At 42.9% G+C, this 20552-nt stretch overlaps 1 protein-coding gene across 6 annotated transcripts in view; it reads right to left on the bottom strand.

Annotated features, from left to right (window-relative positions):
• Positions 1 to 7017: 7017 nt before the first annotated feature.
• The window catches only part of MEIS2 (Meis homeobox 2), a gene marked incomplete at both ends in the record, with an annotated part of 198315 nt that continues 184780 nt past the window's right edge, over positions 7018 to 20552 (bottom strand). For 2 of the 6 annotated variants that reach the window (XM_080931471.1, XM_080931470.1), the window contains 3 exons: positions 7018 to 7304; positions 10063 to 10152; positions 11417 to 11475. In XM_080931471.1, the coding sequence (XP_080787597.1) occupies positions 7018 to 7304; positions 10063 to 10152; positions 11417 to 11475 (436 nt within the window). Of the gene's footprint in view, positions 7305 to 9634; positions 9694 to 10062; positions 10174 to 11416; positions 11476 to 20552 lie in introns of those variants that run through there. The other 4 variants (XM_080931473.1, XM_080931472.1, XM_080931469.1 and 1 more) reach the window with 3 other exon arrangements.

The following is a 20552-nucleotide window of genomic DNA, read 5'->3' on the forward strand; positions in this document are numbered from 1 at the left end:
ACAAATACATTAACAAAGCTGGACTCCTGATAAAAAAGGCCACGGTCTAGGTCTAGCCTTACAGTCGGGAGTCTACAGAAATGAGGACCTGTCCGGTGGGTCTACAGACAATATGTCACACTAAGTATTTCCCCACCTTCACATAGGAGTCCACACAGTGTGTAGTTAGAGAGGAAAAGAAGAAGGCAGGTAGAGGGGAATAATTTTAACATGCACTGTGTGTGTGTGTGTGTGTGTGTGTGTGTGAGTGTGTGTGTGTGTGAGTGTGTGTGTGTGTGTGAGTGTGTGTGTGTGTGTGAGAGAGAGAGTGTGTGTGTGTGAGAGAGAGAGTGTGTGAGTGTGTGTGTGTGTGTGTGTGAGTGTGTGTGTGTGGCTTTTGTCTACCTCACTCCTTTTCTGTTCAGCTTATAACAGCAGCCTCATTATATGTAGGTGCTCCTTCTCATAAGCCCTCCGTCCACCACACACATAGCCCCTTTCCCAGTCTTCTCACGCCCAGCAAATTAACTGAGAGTGAAGTGCAAAGGGAGCTTTCTGAGAGGACCCTCTGAGATGCTCAGGCCCTTCCCGTACCTCTGGGGGCTCACTTTTAAACAGCCTTTGGGTTAAAGGAAAGAAATTGCAGTACATTGGGCACCCTATTTCCTTTGGTTACCCCTCTTTAGATTATGAAGAAGTCAGGAAGACTCACTGTCTGCTCCACCCTGTTCTCTGATTACAGCTCACCACAGCTCAGTTTTTCTCCTTTCTGATTTACTTCTTAAGAACTTTCTCCACCAGCTTTCCACCCCAGTCCCTGGGCCTTGGAACTCTCATCTTTGGGCCTTTTGAAGCTCGACAAGCCCAGTTTAATGCCAGCCTGCTGATCGCTAGACTTCAACTTTGGAGGAGAGAGCAGTAGCAGACCCGGGCTATTAACACAACACACTTAATTCTCTGGAGAACTTTTACTAGAAAGAGAACTTTTACTAGGAAGAGGGAGTGGAAGGAGAAAACATCTGTAAACACTGTACCCCTGAGTGAATTGGGACACAGGGGCTGGGTACAGGTCAAATATGGCAGAATTTGTGAAAGAATCTTTCTGAGGTACGCTTTAGGGAAAAGACCAGGGGGCTGGGACACTGGAAAGACTCTAGAATCAGTTCCGAAATGCATCTCTTTTTCTGGCTGTCCCAGAGCAGATGGGAATCTCTTGTGCTTGCCTCTGAGAAAGATTAAGTGAACACTTCTGTCATTTGCGGGAGGTGGGACACAGAGAGGTGGAAATATACCAGACAATGGCCTCTGGCCATGGAGAGCTCCCTCCCAGTGCCCGGTCCCCTGCGGAACTCCCGCTTACCTTTGTAGCTGGTATTTCATCTGAAACCAGTGGAAGGTTCCTGGCTAGACGAAAAAGACCCGGAGAATCAACGTCTCTTGGATCTACTCCGAGGCTAAGAAACATTACAATAAAATTTACAGCGCCTTTAACAACTCGCGAGTGAGGCATTAAAATTCTCTTTAATTGAGAAAATATTGATTTTCCAAGTCTAGAAAAAGCGAAATCGTAATTTAGTAGAAAACTTTTAAGCGAGAATATAGCGAGTTATGCCGCCATATAATGAATCCACTCCTAATCCACACACAACGTCACATCTTTAATTGCCCTACTTTGTGAAGTGATCAAGACAAAAAGATAACCCGATCAAGGCAAATGCTTTATTTTTTAAAAAAATCTAAAGAAAGGATCTAGAACAATTTTTTCCTCTTATGTATAAAAAGAATCGCCTGTCATTTTTTGAAGGAGGGGAGAAAGGTTCAATGGGGAGAAAAGAAATAAAAAGAACGGAAAACCACAGACCAGTCTAAAAGCCACTCACGGTAGCAAACCCGTTGATATTCTTTACCAAAGGAGGAACGGAGCCAATGCATTTAGAGCAAATGCATTCACAGGCAAAATTGCATCCTCCGTGAACGAAACAAACCTAGGTCTATTTTGTCACTTTATTCCCGGGTCCTGGAGAGGGGGCGGGGTGTACAGAATCCATTGGTGGATAGAGGGGGGGCAGAAAATCAGACTTTCCGTTATTTCTGTATCGGTTTTTTGGTATTATAGAGGAGTGAAGAAGTTTTTGTGTGGTGGTTTTTCATTGATCAGTCACTCTGAGCTAATGTAATTATCCTCATCAATAGGACGCTGCAGAGAGAATCATTATGTGGGTGACATTGATAAATGACCGCCCAGGAACGGCCCTCTCTCGGGCAACCCCCACATCTGACCCTCCCACACACACAATGTAGTCATAGAAACACCTACAAGGACCTAGAGCGCCGCCCCGCCAGAGGCCCGAGAGGGAAGAAAAGCCTCGGGCGGCGAGGTGGGGGCAGAAGGGGGACTTGTCCAGATCCCAAACTGTTGCAAGACAAAACCAGCCAGCCGCTTGCGGGACCGGCGGAGTGGCGGGAGGGGGACTGTCCCCGCGCCACCCCCAAACCCCCGCTGCCCAAGCAGAGTTGCCTACAACAAAGTGCAAATCTTCCCTGCAGACCAGTCCGTCCCTCCACACCTTTCTCCACGTGCGAACTCACTCCAGGCCACCAAGAGATGCTGGGCCAGGCGCACCCTGCAGGGGGATTCCGCCAAGGAGTTTAAGGGTCAAGCCATCAACTTTCAGGCCGCGGATTCTCACGCGCAGCCCCCCCCCCTGTGTTCCAAACACCCCAAACACACAACAAACAAACCAAATACCACAAAGGCAGAGACTGGGCGACATCTCCCCTCTGGCGCTCCTGCGTTATTTCCTGAGTGACCCCTTGTTTTCTCTTCACCTCCTAACCCAGGGCCTCTGATTATGAGATAATGGATTTTGTGATTGTTCCTGTGAGGGGGCGAAAATCCCCCCACCGAACCCCGCGTTTTTATCTTTCCACTATTTTATTCAAGCCAATGGGAAAGTATTGAGAGCGGTAATTGATTCATAATGATCCATAAATCGGTGTCGGAAAGTGGGGGTGGGGCGGTGGGGCGAAGAGAAGAGGGCGATGCTGTTTATTTATTTTATTTCTAAAGCCTCAGCTAAAGTAGCTTTGACACTGTTGGGGCTGGAGGGGAGGGGCCACTGGGCTCTGCCGGATCATCCATCATTCCTGTCACCCAGAGTCTGCCCGGAGGAGCGGTAGACGCAATCTCCCTTCTGTCTCTACAGCGAAACTATTAATATTAAAACCTCCCTTCAAACACTGCCCCGACGGTCCCCATTCTCATCACGATTTGACCGCCAGAGTCCAGCGCTGCACCTTCCTCCAGCCCCGCTGGGACTACGGGGTGCTCCCTACGCGCACGACGCCCACAGTTGATCACTGGGAAAAAAACCCAAAAAACCAAAAACAAAAACCCACGGTTACTTGCCCCCCCACCCGTTTGCAGCAGGTTCTTCTGTACAATAAACACACTCGTGACAGAGAGGTGGTCTGCACGCACGACCGCGAGCCGGACCCTCCTTGTTCTTAGCTTGTTCCGCAACTCCCCTGCCCCTGGACCACAGGGTGGCCGCTTAGCTAGGGCCATTTAAACAGCTCGAAAGAGGACCCTCTGGCAAAGTGGCGACTTGTAGCAGAGGTCCAGGTCCCTTATCAAATTGCTGGCCTGCAAGACTAATGGAGAATTTGCGGAGGAGCCCTTTGAAGGAAGGGCCCTCCTTTTGACAGCTGCTAGAGATACTAGCCACATTTCCTTTCCCGGGTCTGCTCTGGGTTAACAGGCCCGCGGGAGTGGGAGGGCCAACCGGCGAGAGGACCTTGATGGACTGGACAGGCCCATCCAGGGAACTGAGGTGGGGGTTCGGCTGCTGACCTGAGGTTGGGGCGGGGGAGACCAGGAGCGTGGAAGACACAGCCTCCTCTGGACTTTTTCTTTTTCGTTAAAATGTGGCTTCTTGCTCAATTCCCAACCCTTAACAGATGGCGACTGCAGCTCTCTCTCGGAATTTCTTGAAGAAAGGGAAACCTTTGGAGTTTATTTCTGCTTTTGCTTTTCCATATAAATAAAAAAGTGTTTTTATATTACTCTTGTTTTGGAGAACATAAGCAATTTTATTCAGACTACAGTATTTCCTTTAACACTATATGGTTGTCAAAACACCATTCCCAGTTTCTTTGCGTTTGACAGCTGAGTCTTTCTTAAATATACCCAAATCGGAACTCTTTATACTAAATAGTAAACCCGAGATAGGAGCAAGTGCCTTCTGAGGTGGTATAAAAAGCACTATAAAAATTGGATAAATTCATCATCCCTCTGTCATAGAATGGGGTGGGTTGGGGCAAGAAAATGCATAGATATTACCACAATTATCACTCATCTCCAAATATCTAAGGTTAAAATTAGCACGCTAGGATACAGATTGGCCAAGATACTAAACTCAAGATGAGTCTGTGAATTCAAACTACGGCTCAACAACTGTGGGCTGTACCCTTCGTGGAATAATGTAATAACTCCACAAAACACTTTTTATAAACATGAGCTGTGACCAAGGAAACCCTTCAGCCTTTACCTTATGGAGAGCAATGGAAGAAAAGCCACCAATATATTTTTTCCCCTCCTTTCAACTGATATGAGAGTCAGTTTATAAATGAGGAACTTGTTAGAGTTTATATCAGAGCATTTAAAGCAAACATATGCAAATATTTAAATTTAACGGGAAGACTCCATGTAAAATGGAACAGGGAAGACAGAGGGAGGAGGTTCTGTGTGTTTTACAAGATCAGTGTGTTTTTGTTGAGCGCTGCTGTTTCTAGGTTTACAGAGCAGTGCACTAATTAGAGTGATACATGCACTTATAAAAAACTTTTACTTAACAATATCAAAGAAAACAATAGCAATGCGTATACTTGCTCATTCATATGTAGAGCTTCCATTAAGGCTAAGAGGAGACAGGGAAAGGCTTGCCTGAGGTGCCACTATGAATTGCTTCCAAGTGTAAGTTTGTATGATTAGTGAGCCCTTCCCCACCAAGTCGAATCATCTCTCTGCCTCCTATTTATTGTCCCTTTTAAGTGGAGGAGTCAACATTAAGGAGTTAGGAAAGCCATGTGTTTATTTGGGAACTCACTGAGTGTGAAGATGTCCTAAGCTTTTACATTTTGCACACCGTAGTAGACACTGTGCAACATCAACAAGCTTGTGGCTCTGAATTACCAAGTGAAGTTTTGAAAATGCTATCCTAGCATCTCTTTTCTTTCTTTTAAGAAAAAAAAAAAAAAAAAAAAAAGCACCAAATGATCATACCTGCATCTCCGCACATAGAGAAAGCATCCGAATTAAAAAGCCACCACTGTACTATGTGTATTAAATAGCAAAGCTTAAGCACTCTTTCAAGCTTAAAATGTCCAACTCCATAGAAAGTGTTTACTTATCTATAGACATCTACATATAAACTTTAATTTACATAGTCAACAGTATTAAGGAAGATGGAACACAGATAAATCATGTTTGCACACACACATAATTCCTTATGGGATAAAATTAACTTGGAATAAACCCTTTATTCCACCACTGGGTGCATAGGCAAAAGCTTTATCTGGAATCGCTTTCTGACACATCCTGCAGCTATAATATGATAGGTTGGGCATTTTGAAGGTGATTTCTCAAGCAGGTTATAATGCATGTACGTTCATACCTTTGGAAGTTTTCTGTTGATGAAACCTAAGAGTCCAAACACATAATGGAAAGCTATGAATGCTGACTAGAGATGCTGGTAAGTTACATTTTAAATATGCTCAACTTCCTTAGAGTGGGGTTGAGGGTGGGAAACCATCATCACAGACTTGCATCAGTAGCTGGCATCCTGCAACCTTCAAACCATTAAAAACACCAAAGCCTAACAAAAAATCAAAAATGAAATATTTATTACCGCATTTTGTGACTTAACACCTTTTTTTTTAACATAACGTCACAGTCCTCATACAAGTATTTTCATGTAAATTTGACAAAGCTTAAAGGTAACAGCATTTTCTTCTAGTGAGGAACACGTGCTGAGAAAAGAGGATCCCATGGACATACAATACCAATTCCACAGCAGATCTGATACTAGCAAAAACATTCTTTTTTTTTTTTTCAATTGAGGTAAACACATAGAATATCTAACATGAAACAATTAAAAGACCGAACTCTGTACGAAGTTTGTTACAGTATTCTCTTGCTCCTTTTTATCCCCCAAGCTTTGAGTTCCTGATAGAACCCTACTGATGGTGCAATGACCATGGATAACTTGTGTGTGTGTGTGTATGTGCGTCGAGGAAAGCTGCCCGACTTAAGATTGTTTTGTCCACAGCCAAGGCTAGAGGAACTTGAAGAAGCCTTTGCTGTCTCTAAATCTTCACTGGCAAGCTCCTTGAAGAACAGTCCCCCAAAATCATAATAAGAATTGGCTTATGAAGCACAAACTATAAAGATCTGTTTGAAACTAAAGGACGCACGGATGGGGGGGACAAAGGCCGGGCATGAAAACACATTCTAGCCGCTGGAGTTAGTGATGAGGTTCAGCCAAGTGTCCATCTCGCTCCGCAGCATGGTTCTTTTCTCATTGGCCCAACAGGTTTTAAAATATACCACAGTCTCTTCTGGATAGTAAATTCACTGATGAACCAAGACAGTCATTCTTTTGGGAACAACACACATAGTGTGGAAAACAAGGATATATTTTTTTTTTCTCTTCTAAAACTATTTGAGGCAACATAACGGAGTGATCAACAGAAATGTACAAGTTTAACTTAGTCCCTACGATTATGCTACAGTAGTTATAATTCTCGGAGTCTTTCTCCAGAGGATCTTTGCACGGACAAAACTGTCTTGATGAGCCCATCACTTCACATTTGTGTTCTTGTCCCATTGGTCCTCTGTGGCTTGATGAAAAAAATGACAAAAGTAAAAACTAATCACAGCTGTCTGGAGTTTCATATTAAGTGTCACATCTGGTCAAAGTTCGGAGAGTCTTAAAATAGTTTTTGCGTGTATTTCCTTCTTCCTTGAGTTCCCTTATACTATTGGGCATGAATGTCCATGACCTGGCCGCCAACATTGGGATCTACAGAATTTAACATTGTGGGGCTCTGTGCTGACATAGTCATTCCAGGATGGGTAGGGGGTCCTCCGTGCATCATCATGGCTGGGTGGTGGGGATGGCTTGGCAAGTATGAATGCATTGGGGGTCCATGTCTTAACTGAGTAGGGTGTGGGGTCATCTGGGGAGGAGTGTAACTCGGCTGGGCCATACCCATTCCCATTGGACCACCCTGAGAAACGTAGTCCCCTGGCATGCTCTGCAAACCTGAAACCAAAGAGGGGAAAAGAAAGCAGGTCAAATTCCCAAACTTTTTTTTTTTATATATACTTTACCCATCAAAGATGAAAAAAAGAAAAGGAAAAAAAAAAAGAAAAAACAACAGACACTGCAAATCTTCTATCTAAATTTAGCTGCAGATTCTTGCCAATGTTTGCAGACATTCAAATTGTAGTTTGCATTTGATTTCATCTCACAGCAGTATAATGCAACACAACAGAACTAAATATTTAATGCAACTAAATGTCATAAAGTGGGACTGTTTTTCAAAATGGTATTCGGTACGTTTCCCTGATAAATGCAGTGAGGATATAAATTCTGAGTCAAGTTTTATCAGTTAACTGTTGATATGTCATTTATTTTTTCTTTGTTGCATTTGTAGATATGGACAAAAATGATAGCTACTAAAATAAAATAAATTGACAGCTTATCGTATCTATATTTCTTCATGAAAAATTTATTACATAAAACATTATGGCATATTCATTTTGAAGGGACTGGCTTTTATGTATATTTAAAATGACGTCCCTCTTTTGAATTAGAGTCATTCTTATAGCAGCACACCCAAGAGATTGTAAAGGTCAAAGGTAAGAAGTCAATGTAAGGTCATATGACATGCCCAGAATTATTTCTGAAAACCCTCCCAAACAATGCCTTGATGTTAGGAATAAAGTATCAGACATCTAGAAATGCTCAGTCCACACACCCCCACACATGCACGCACAATTTGAAGCTGTGATTTAAGTATTGAAAATCAGCAAGTGAAGAATCTTGATTTCTCCTGAGTTACCTGCTTGCTAAATGGGGGTTCTATCATATTTACTACTGCACATCCCCAGAGCTAAAAGGACAGCTTTATTCACCTCTATTTAACCTCTAGTACATACAGTTGAAAAGCTGAGCAGATGTTTTTAACACTGTAAGCTGGTAATCTAAAGGCTTATGCGCTGCAGTCGTTTTGCTAAGTAGATCTGCAGACCATTATTAACAGAAGTGGCAAAACCATCTAAAGACAATAACACAGCCTGCATAGTCCCAGCTCTCTGTTTACTCTACCACAGCAGCCTGCTCAATGGATGATGATAATTAAGTACCAAATATACCATATTGTGTGGCTGCATAATCAAATCAAGAGAGGATAATATTCTTCTGTATTAAGCTATTAATGTAATTGGTCATGAAGCATAAAATATGTTATGTAATTAAATAGGCTAGGAATTATATGGCCTATATTAAGAATTATCCAAGCTGAGCAAATGTTTTCTCTGTAGCTGTTCTAGGGAACATTGCTTTCTACATTTTTTTACTGCATTAGTCGAGGAAGAAAGGAAGGAAATTGGCTTCATCAATGGTGTGCCATGGTGACCCCCTGAGATCTCATATAAAATCTTGGCCTCTATTTACATATAGAGAATGATTTAATCAAGGTGTGTGTTGTTATATTCAGCCTCATTAAACAAGGAAGTTTCAGTGCTATATGAATTTTTTTTTATGCTCCGGTGTCTTCAGTAAAGGATATATCTTGTTGGCAGTCTAAGATTTTTTTTTTCAGATGTCAAAACACTTGAAGCTTTAACGTCTAATGGGTTTCTTAATCCAACTGCAGCCACTCAGCCTTAGTGAGAAATCCATTCCTTCATATGCAGTCGCTCCTAAATGTCTTTCCCTTTAAATTTATTGACTGACTTTCCTGTCTTTCTGTCTCATGTCGAAAGTCAGTAGGCACATGTAAAAAATAATCAAAACACACCGGCTCCCTAGTGAAGAATCAATGGTGTCACTGCTGTCATATATCTAGACTAGGCATAATGAACTGCCGCATTTCATCTTTGCATATAAGATAATTTGGGCATCAATCGCGTTCTGACAGATTTATGTCACTCAAAGGACAATTCTACTTTTCCTTTTTTTTATCGCTTCATTGAAGCCTGCTTAATTTCTCTCAGTCAACTGGTGCCCCCAAGACGTTATTTTTATTCTTAAATGTCCAATATCTGCCTGATGTCTGCGTTTGTGCACATTGGGGGCCACGTAAATAGGCTAAAAAGGCAGTCACACCTGCTTAAAACACACGCAGGCTTGTCAGCTGGCCTTTTCAAAGAGCACATCAGTGTCATCTGCGCCTTCAGAGATGGGTGATATATGCTTAAAAACGGGTCCTTAGTTTGGAAAGGCATGCAGTTATGGGCAAGGAAAAATGAAACGGGGGCAAATGATAAAAAAAAATCAAATGGGGTCTCTGGAGTGAAAGTGAAGACAGGTCGCACCCGGCTGTACTTACTTCCCCCTTGCCTTGCGATTGCTTTACATGGCGAAGGTTACATGTAGTGCCATTGCCCATCCATGCCCATATTCATGCCCATTCCACTCATGGGTCCTAGAAGGGAGATAAAATCCAAGAAGAGGCCGGAAAATCAGCAATAATTGATGGGGAAAAAAAGGGGGGGGGGGACATTCAGATTCCTTTTCATTTACTGTCTTGGTTTCAAAAGGGAAAAAAAAAGAAAAAAAAAAGAAAAAGAAGAGGAAAATGATGTGTATGGGCAGAGTTCAATGGTAACTGTTGCGAAATCTGTACGTTTCTCAATGAGGACTTTCTCCCCCTCCCGATATCAAGGAAGCAAGCAGAGCAGGCAGCAGGCAAATTAAACCCACCCTAAGAGTGGGAATGTGGAGTGAATGAGAAAGGCTGGTGGAAGAGGTGAGACTTCCTGAGGGTGCCCAGAGGAAGGATGGAGAGACCTACCTGCAGGCCGGATCCCCATGTGTTGCTGACCATCCAATACAAAGCTCCCCATAGGCTGACCCTCTGGACTATACGCTGCTCCTTGGCTCACTGAAGGATCAAGAAGAAAACCTGATTGTAGTCATTCGAGGACACAGAGGAGAAAGAAGAAAAGATATACCAAACAATCAGCAATTGTTCCTGCTGCATCAAGGACATGTCACAGAACAATGTAGATGGCACTTTAAAGATGGTGGCTGAGATGAGGAGGGGAAGAGGTATGGGGGGAGTGGCTTCTGCCAGCATAGTAGGCCAGCCAGGCTCTGTGGGTCTTTGTTTATCCAGGGAAGGGTAGACAACGGACAAATATTGCAAGAAGCCTCTCACCATCTCACTGGCTTAATAATTGATTTCACGTCAGGAGTTTGGGTATAAACACATCAAAACACGCAAACATGAGAACCAGGATGTTTGTATTGTTTTCTACTCTTCAGCAGTTGGCCTCCTGGCCTTTGGAAGGAGAAGAATGGTGTCTCAGAACTACTGAGGAAAGCTTTCTAGGAGAGGAGTAACCGTCCCAAAATGCTTAATTAAGGCCTCCCCACCAAGCTTGACACCCGTGGGAGTGGGGCAATCAGTTGGAGGAAAGCTGAGTTTTGTTCTTATAAACATTTCTTTTTTTTTAAATGGAGACCACACCTCCTCAGCAAGTAAGGGCATTGCCCATTTCAGAGCAAAATGCTCAAGAGTACATGGGTTGGTTCCAACAGCACCTTATGATAACTGCTTTAGAGAAACAGAGGCGTGAGGAAACCCTCCGCATGCATTTCGGCTGGCTGGCTGGAATGCATTTTGAACAAAGGTAATAATCTTTTAATAAAAAATAATGCCGGCCACGCATGTCAGGCTTTAGTAGAATATTATGAATAGTCAAAGCAAATGAATGGGCGCAGTGAGTTTAACCATGTATGTTCCAGCCCAGAGAGCAAGGCACATGCCAAGGAGCTGTGGGTAACAAGAAAATGAGGGTGTGCTAATGATTGGATGCAGACAGGCAAGGGTGAATTCCAGGGTTCACAATCAAACAGACTGCTTGTGGCACAAATACTTGTGCCCAATTACCAATTCAGAAAGCAAAGCAAAAGGGGGTTTCAGTAAACCCCTTCAGTAGAGTCCGGGGTGGGAAATCTCCAATTAGCACCAATTAGTGAAGTTGCTTCCTAGAGGAGAGTTCTGGGGACATTAAAAAATTTTTTTTTCTCCCAGAATGCCTGCTGGAAGTACTTTTTTTTACCAGGTGATGAGACAGAGGCTTGAAGGAAAATTCGAGATTTGCGCCCATGGGAAATAGATATAGATATGGATTAGAACTTGCCTGCTCGATTTGACTGGTCAATCATGGGCTGTACTATTCTTCTTCTGGCGTTAATAAACCTGAAACAGAAGGAAGACGTCTGGTTACCAACCTCAGTCTCTGTGTTCGGTGAGCACAGAGGAGGGAGGGCACACCAGAATCCAGCATCTACCGTAAACCATCTAAGCCATGCACAGGCAGCTCTTGCCCTTCGGTGTTCAAAACCAGCTGCCTGGCTCATCCTGGGGCCCAATCCAAGCCAACTTGCAACTAATTTTCAGAGAGGGACAGGAGTTCTCCAGGAGAAAGCATGTCTACTCTTGGATTTGCTTCTGGGACAAGTAGGGGCCAGGTTGCGGCTCACGGCTGGACGATGTCACCCTTGTCCCTGGACTTCTCAACCCAGGGCAACTCAGCTTCTCCTGCAGCTGGCCATAAATGAAGCCCAGGCTCTGGCACTCGGCTTTCACAAGGTATTGTTAGGTCAGCAAAGCCATCAATTAGGCTGTCTGAAGTTTTATCACCAACACAGCAGTAATAAGTGCTGGCCCAAAGACTTCTGGTCTTCGGCAACTCCTGCAGCTTAAGCCTGTAAAGTTAGGGGTCACTCAGAGGTCAGTGCCAGCTGGGGGCGGCCTTTGCAGCCAAAGCAGGGACACCCAGGGCAGTGGATAAGCTAACTGCCAACCATAAACTTAGCCACCTTTCAAGCCACTCGAAAGCCAGCCTCAGGTCCACATGGTTGATATTAGGGCCCGGGAAACGGTTTCCAAATCAGGTGGTTGCTGACTCCCAGGAATGTAAGGAGCAGCGGTTATTTTGTCTAAGAAGCCTGGATCTAATTTTGCAGAAAATCCAAAAATAAGTGCCCACTTCATGTTACTTTAATGTTTAATAATCCCCATCAAATATTCATGTACAAACAGAGTAAGACAATAAGAAATCTCCTTCATTTCTCCAAATTTAATAAAAACAAAACAATTTTCTACCATTTGTGAGTTACCCTTGTCCCCCTGCTTTTAATGACGGTATTTCCCCACACGTACAGCTCCTGGGGAAGATGCAGTGGTCTTGCATTAGGCTGGGGAGGGGCCTGTCGGTGGGTAGGGAGGTCTTTCAAAATGTTCTCTATTGATAACATTTGTTTTTCAGCAATTCTTCTTTCAAATTTTAGCTTATGGGGACTGGGGAATTAATGATGAATGCATCTATTCACACGGGGGGCTCCGGGCAGGACCTGAAAGTTTATTCTCTGAAGAGTTCTCAAGGTTTGGCAGTTAAGTCTCTGTGAGGACAGGGAGCCCACACAGGTCTCACTGTCCTCCAGAGAGACTACTCCAGGCTGATGAATAATAATAGAGCTGGGAAGACCAAAGGAGTCTTTTGCATATGCTGTTTGCAAAACAATCAACTTTTTTTAGGACTTAAGAAAAGATGTCTCAGTCCTCAAGAATATTCCACCCTTTGGCTTTGGGAAGAGAAGTACCAGACTACTCTAAGTACAGATAGGAGAGTTGAAAAATATAGATTTATCTCCCCCCCCCCCTTCCCTGAAATGTTGCTGAGCTGAAGTAGCGGAGTAACCAGTTCAAAGAACTATCTTCATCTCCATCCCACCATTGTTGTCCTAGGCCTTTCTTATCTCCCCTCCCCCCCAGGGGCTCTGCTCAGGGTTCCATTAAGACTAAGCAAGAGCAGGCTCCTTAGGTCTGTCTTGCTGTTTCTGGTAGAGAGGGGGCAGCTCCCCTTTTCATGTGCTACAATCCTGTTGTGTGGTGGGTTGTTTTGTTTTTGTTTTCTCTTGTAGGTCAACCCTTTAGGTGAAGTAAATTGGTATTTACCCCTCCCCTCTGCCCCCTTTAAGTCTCCTCTTTTATTTCTTTATTATTTACATTAGGAGATTGTTCCCTTATTCCCACTTTTCTCTCCCTTTCCCTCCAGCACTCCCTGGCTCACAGGGCTGCAAGGCATCATGGTTCTCAGTTCTCAGCGGGAGAACTCCGCACTGTCTTCAAACAAATAATTGCTGGGAAGGTTAGAAGTTCACTCGCAGGTCATTTCTTTGGATACTCATCAGAATGTTTACATTTGTAAAAATGGGGGTCCTCTCCCAAGGTTGTTCAATGGAGGTGATGCAACAATACAGAGCATTTAGAGAAAGCATCCTGTGTTCTCGAAGGCCTGTATGGAAGCACTGAACTTGGCAATGTCACCCCCACACCCCATCTTCAGTGAGTTTCCATGTGTGGACAGCATGTTCACTAGTGGTTACGCCAATGGTCTTTCTTTGCTCATGCCTCTTAACAGGGCTGAAAGAAAGAAGCCCCTGCAGATTGTCTTGGTGTGGGGGGATCCTTTCTCAGAGAGTCATAGTGACTTTACATTCCCTCCTGGGCTCCACAAAGCCTCTGTGGAATTCCTGTCTCAGTATTTTGGGTCCCAGTATCTTTCCATCCTCCTAATGCATTCTTTTAAACCATACAGAACTTGGAAAACATATGGGCCCCCATTTTTGCTGTTGTTTTTACCTCCCAGGAATCTCTGAACATACATCCCCTACCAGGTGTCAACTTCCATGATCTCAGAACTGCTGAACAGCATCATAGATGTTATTATTAAAATTAATAATGTATTCACTTTAAATAAAAAGTGTGGTCTTAAAAACTAAAATGACAACTCTCTCCTTCCCTCATGCTGACTAGCCAAAGGCCACCACCCTTTAGAAAATCCTCTCATGAACACAAAATGAAGCCATTTAATTTGGAAAAAGTCAAATGAGAAATGATTTTTTTTTAAATTTCATTAATTCCTAATATGAACTTGGTCTTCCCCTGGATGAGTTAATATGAATTCCTTCCACTTCCTCTGATTGTTATTTAAGCATGACTTTCCTTTATGTAGGTAATAAACATAATACCAAGTTTGATTCTACTTAAACCCTGAAGCATCTAGGTTGAAAAGTCAACTCATCTTCAATTCTGAGGCCAGACTCAATTGCTATGGAAAAATGCAGCTCCCTGCTTCAAAGACAAAACCCTTGTCTTTAAAAGATTCAAAAGGTTTCTTGGATATTAAATGGGTCTCACAAAATAACATTTTGATGAGTTAAGTGTAAATGAATCAGACACATATGGATTAAGTTATCCTCGCGTTTCACACGGGTTTAAAAAGTAAGGGGAAAAGAGGGTCTTGGCAAAAAACATTTTGGATTTTGCCAAACCCAAAACATTTGAAAAATTGCTGAAGACATCCAAGTAACCAAAATGCAGCCAGCTGCACCCAACTTTAATGAAACCCCCCAAATTCTCTCCAACCCAGAGTCTGTTAGGTTTTTCATCTGTATCTCATATTAGAAAAGAAAAAGAAGCAACTCACGAAGTTTTTAATGTCATCCAAGGATGATTTTGAAATTGCAGACATACAATATACTGCTGTATTAGTACAAACAATCTAATAAGTTATCAAGTCTCCTTAGATGTTAACTTGGTTTTTTAAAACTCTGAATTTCTCATAACTCCTGTGGGAAATGTGTTAATACATCTAGTATCTTCTCCAGATTTCCCTAGAAAAGAAAATTCACTAACCTCATTGTGACTCTTTTTAAGGGCTACAGATAATTACCTTAGTGACTCCCTAGGGGATGAGTACCCCAAAGTACACTAGTTCTATTGATTTGTATTGAGCAAGAAGTTAGTGCCCAGGCTCACATGAAAGCTTCTGAGAGTCTCCTGAGGCTTCCTGCATCTCTAAATTTTACTTAAATAGAAATGCATTACTATGTACGGTCCTTCAAACTTATACACTAAGACGCTTAAAATAACTTAATTATAGAAAGAAATTTAGTGCCTTTCCAAGAATCAAGAGGCGTTCTAAGTCAACTCGGAGATAAAAAAAAAAAAAAAAAAAAACAGAAATCAAAACAAAACAACCCCCTCTCCTCAGTAGATTCCAAAGAATGTACTCTAGACAGAAAAAAAAAAATCACTGAAGCCTCACCTTACTCTTGTTAAAGACCACCAGCCACCACCTCGGGAAAACCCAAATATTTCACCTTTGATGCTTCCCCCACCCCCACCTGAAATCTGACCACTGAATTTTCTTTTAAAGACTTTTCACTCCCAGGTTGACAGGGGTAGACTCAGGTGTCCTTCCTGACCGATGCTTGCTTCCCCCACCCCTTTTAAATGGTTGGTAAATCCCTTCTTTCTGGTTCACTAACTTCTTGCCACACCTGGCAACCCACTCAGCATTCCTTTGTTAGAAAGCACAGGTCTCTCTCGCTGCAGTAGCTTGGAAAGCAGCCAGCCCTGAACACTCTGAGCATGGCTGGGTTTGAAGTTCTCACTTGGATGGGTGTTGTCAAGGAAGAGGTTTGAACTGTTGACAGGGGATCAGATCAATCTGGAAACGGTGTGGTAGGGAGCTTGGTGACAGGGGCCTGGTTCAAAAACAAAACCAAAAAGGTTCTACTTTCTACTGCCTATCGGCAGGACTCCACTATCAGCATGATCCTGCTCCGGATTTGAGTGAGGCTTCAACCTTGGGAAATCAGTCAGTTATTTTAATTTTTTCTTCATATTAAGCATACACACACGAACGCACGCATGTGCACACACATGCACACACATGCAGACACACGCACATACACACTCACACACACGCCTGCACACACACGCACGTTTTATTCTGTGTGCTAGTCTTGGGTTGAATCATCAAGTTAGGAAGGTTTAATAAACTGCACATCCAAGGTTTTCACTGGTGTTCAAATGTGGGATCTATTCCTGAAGACAACTTCAAGCATAGTGAGGTAAATGCATGAGATTCATACATGACTTTGGGACACATTCACAGATCATAACTAATGTCCCTGAGCTACGGTGTAATTATGATTGGATAGAATATTAGATTTGCGCACACCTGTAAAAACATGTGAAATAAATACCCACACACTTACAATGTGAAAACATGATGTTAGTGTAGAAGCATGAATGCTTGTAGCCTGACAAATTTGCCTTGAGTGGGCGAAGGTTCATATTGCTGTAAAAGGGTCAGGGTAAAGCTGTCGAGTGGGTGAGAGTTCTTTTCCATAGCTGTCTACTGTGGGTTTGAGGTGCTTGTTCCAACTCTCCCCTGAAGTTATAAGGACCTCTATAGCTGCTCACTAAAATACTCAGCTTTAAGCACAAGCCTCTGCATAGAGAAACAAAAAACCTTGTGCTCCTTAGAACTTCCCTAAGCCCCAATGTGTTTTCTGTTACCAACTAGTGGGGGTTACTGGGCCTGACTTGTTCTGAGGATGCCAGAGATCATGTATGTAGTGTTCTTGGCCTACTGCTTAGTATATAGTGAGGGCTCATTAAATGTTAGCCTATGGTTAGAGTCACCTAATCAATGTTCCTAAAAAGCTCTGTTCCCTTATCGATAATAATCAAGGATAGATGGGTGACTGCTAAAAATAACCATACTGGGCTGATAACAGGATGGGAATGTGGTTTGGTTCTACAAGTAGTGTGTGACTGTGTGTTAGGGTCTTAGGAGAGATCAGAGTTTAATGTGAGTAAGTAACGGTGTGTGTGTGTGTGTGTGTGTGTGTGTGTGTGTGTGATTTTAGACTCCAGAACAAGCATTCACTTAAAGGTGGTATTACAGACTGGGCTCCTTTGCAAGCACATCCTCTCACTGGCTCTCTAGATTCCCACCCTTGAGTTCTCAGGACCAGCAGTGCTACAGGTACAGCAGCCTCACAGAGCCCTGCTCAGCACCATGGTCCCAGATCTGCACTTGAAAGGTTCTCCCGGTGACCTCTTCACACTTATGCTTGAGAGGCCTTGCAGTGAGGACTCTGCCTAAGAACAGGCTAGAAGTTCAAATTTTAAATGTGACTCTCATGGTCTGCAAACATTGCCTGCAGGATCTATCTTCTTTAAGTGCCTTAAATCTAAGAAGTTTTTTAATTACTTGCCTGGGATAACATACAATGTATAATAATGATTCATTTTTACCCTATCTGTAGCTCTTAAAGTAAAAGCTGAGACAATACAATGTTTTTTTTGTGAAAACTGTCAGCAGAAGGTTTCTCAGGAACCGAGGGGATGGCACACTACTGTTTGACATTTCCATCTACTTCTGTGCTTTTTGGTCTTTAATAATACATATGATTTTTTTTAAAGGGATTGTAAAAGGTGATGGGGAAAATTGGGCATCTTTTCTGACTGAGATTTATCTGGACAATTTAGTTTTCTTATTTAATGAAACTATCTGAGAAATTTCCTCTTACACAGAGAATTATCTTTTATTTCTTTTTGAATGCTGAGCAGCAACCAACGCAAGTCCATGAGCACCCTCACACCCAGTGACGTGTAAGAGAGCATCTGAGCAGGTCCTGGCTTGGAAGCACTGTCACGTTTACAGATTGCTATCCGGTTATTTACATATGACTGTTTATCATGTATTATAAAAGTGATCTCTCAGAGCTACCTGAAAGCAAGGGAGGAGAAAATATGCAAACTTCCTTAGATATTCATATCTAAGATCTACCCTCTTAAAGACAGAACACTGAGTCAACAGACAGACACAGTACTATACTACTTCATCCTGCACATGATTTATTGCAGATAGAAATCCTCGAGAAACTGGATTACTTCGAATGTTTTACTACTGACATTAAGGTTCCAGATTTGGGTACCTGCACACCTCAGAGTGGTCCTGAAAACCACCTCCTGCAGACACAGAAGATAAATCTGTAACTTCATGCACCAGCCTACGAAGAAACAGTGGCCATTTTCAAAATGACCCGTTTGCTGCTCTGAGACGTCTATCTGACGGGGCTTTGAAATTTATCCAGTCTCACCTGATAATCAGTTTCCCTCATTCACAGCTACTTCCCCTCATGTCCCAAGCATGTGCTAATTCACACTAAGACCCCATTCTAACACATCTTGTATTTTTTTAAGCCTTCACGATCACCTTTGATTGAAGTGTTATCTCAGATTCTACTTCTCAATGGAACCTAAGAATTAACTGGCCAAAAATACACCACACTGTTTAGCAATTCTGTATTCTAGATGTTGGTGGAGGTCAAGGGGCAGTCCCATGTCCTGTGCTATGGATAGGTCTCTGATTAGCTTGTCATCTGCTTGGAAGAAGATGTAGGCTGATTCTCTCTTATGGTGGAGCGGGCCAGCTGTTAGCTGCCTGTCAAGCCCTCAAGTGGACAAGAAGTCCAGGAGCAAGAATGTCATTCCTTTGATCTGGCAAGGAGCAGCTGCTGATTTATAGAGTGGGACTTTGTTCTTCCGTTCTATTTTACTTTCTTTCCTAAGGCAGAACCACAAAATCCAGGAGAAAAAAAAAAGTGCCGTTCCCAGCAACATCAACAAGCTCTGACAACTACAACAGGGTTTTTCTTGGCCCTAACAAAGCTCTCAGGCATCTCCTTTGACGCTCACCTTTCCCCCTCCCCTTCCCCCCACCTCCACCATTTTTTTTTTTTTTTGCAAGCGGTAGTTATTGTTTAATTCAGCTTCTGTAAATGGAATGGACTGTGGCCAGCAAGCCTGGGGCATAAACACACCTGTATGAAAGAAGCCTTATTGTAGCAACCCCTCTACAAGCAAGCTCACATGAACCACACATTCACGAGTTCAGAAAGAATGCTCCATTTTTCCTGACAGCACATTTTACCCTAAGTGAGTTTCTATTTTTGGTGTCACCAACCTATGATGATCACATTTGAACCTTTCCCTCTCTAGTGGCATTATCCTATCAAAGAGAAAAAAAAAAAAAAAAAAGATTTGCTCTTTTTTGTCCCCATCTGAGAGCAAACAGATGCATCAAAAATGTTTATCTACCCTCTATAATATCAATCATTGAAAGCTGACTTAATGTCCAGAAAGCCTTTAGCAAATGCAGTATCTAAGATGCCATAATGGTGATTTCATTACTACTGATTTATACTGACATGCATTTCCCTGAGCAACTTATAAGGGGGAAAAAACAACAACGAAATAAGCCATGTGCATTTCTTGCTGAGAATGAAGTGGTTGCGAAGGTCTGATTCTGTTCTCAATTGTAATCGTGTCTAGTCAGAAGTGACCATCAACTGAGTGGGACATGGAGCAGCGTGAAGGAGTCATCATGACCTCATCAGTGGTATGACAATGAGACATCAGCAGCATTTTGGTCACCCACATACCTGTCCACCCATACTTCCCCATCCCAACACTCCTCAACCCCCACACGCATCCCCGACATACACACACCCATTCCCACACACTTCCCCCCAACAACTCCCTCCACATGTGCAGGAAAATAAACTTTGCCAGAGACAAGTTTTTTTAATGGCTATCTAGATTTGTTTTATACTGCTTCAGAGGATGGTGAAAAAGAATATAGATAGAGATTTATACCTATTTGTTCTAAGATAGAAGGCTGGAAGGGTGGGAGGGGCTGTTGCTAATTTGGAGAGGAGGAGGAGCTTCTTGGTATTCAGTAGGGTTCTGTTCTAGTGTCTCCTTCTCCCTCCTTCCTTGTGTTTAGAGAGGATGGGGATTTAGCTTGATTCCTGGCTTTATCCTTGGGCCAAATGTGTTGAGCAGGATCTTTCTCCTCCATGGTCCTTCTCATTCAGCAGTGTGTCCTGGGGTGTGTGTGTCCCAGTGACTGACTTTGTGGGTGAGGAGCTAAAAGCAGGCCTTACACATACACTTGCTCATATCTTTTCAACCCCAAAACTACTATTAGGAATAATTTCAAGGGTCATAAAAATCTGTACATGTGTCACCAACTGATAAGCTGTTCACATTGTGCAGTTATCCTAAACCACATTTAATGACGTGTGGACATTGTATGTAAATACATCTGACCATCTGAAAATCCTCATCATGCCTTTTGAGATTTCAATTCTTCGTATACACAAAATCAAACTGAAAAAAAATTGTCATAATTTAAGGAGACACAAGTGCTTAGGGATAAGCACCTATATCCAGTGACTCGGTGCAGTGGAATCAGCTATAGATAAAAGAGAACTTGATCAGCATACATGGCCATGCACAAACACCTGTAATCCACACACCGGAGAGGTGGAAGCAGGGGACAGCAAGTTTCAGACCGGCCTGGGATAAGTGGTGAGCTCAAGCTAGCAAGAGGATGGAAAACA

The sequence above is a fragment of the Micromys minutus genome (genome assembly GCF_963924665.1).
Source record: "Micromys minutus genome assembly, chromosome: 17".
In the NCBI taxonomy this organism is placed as follows: Eukaryota; Metazoa; Chordata; class Mammalia; order Rodentia; family Muridae; genus Micromys; species Micromys minutus.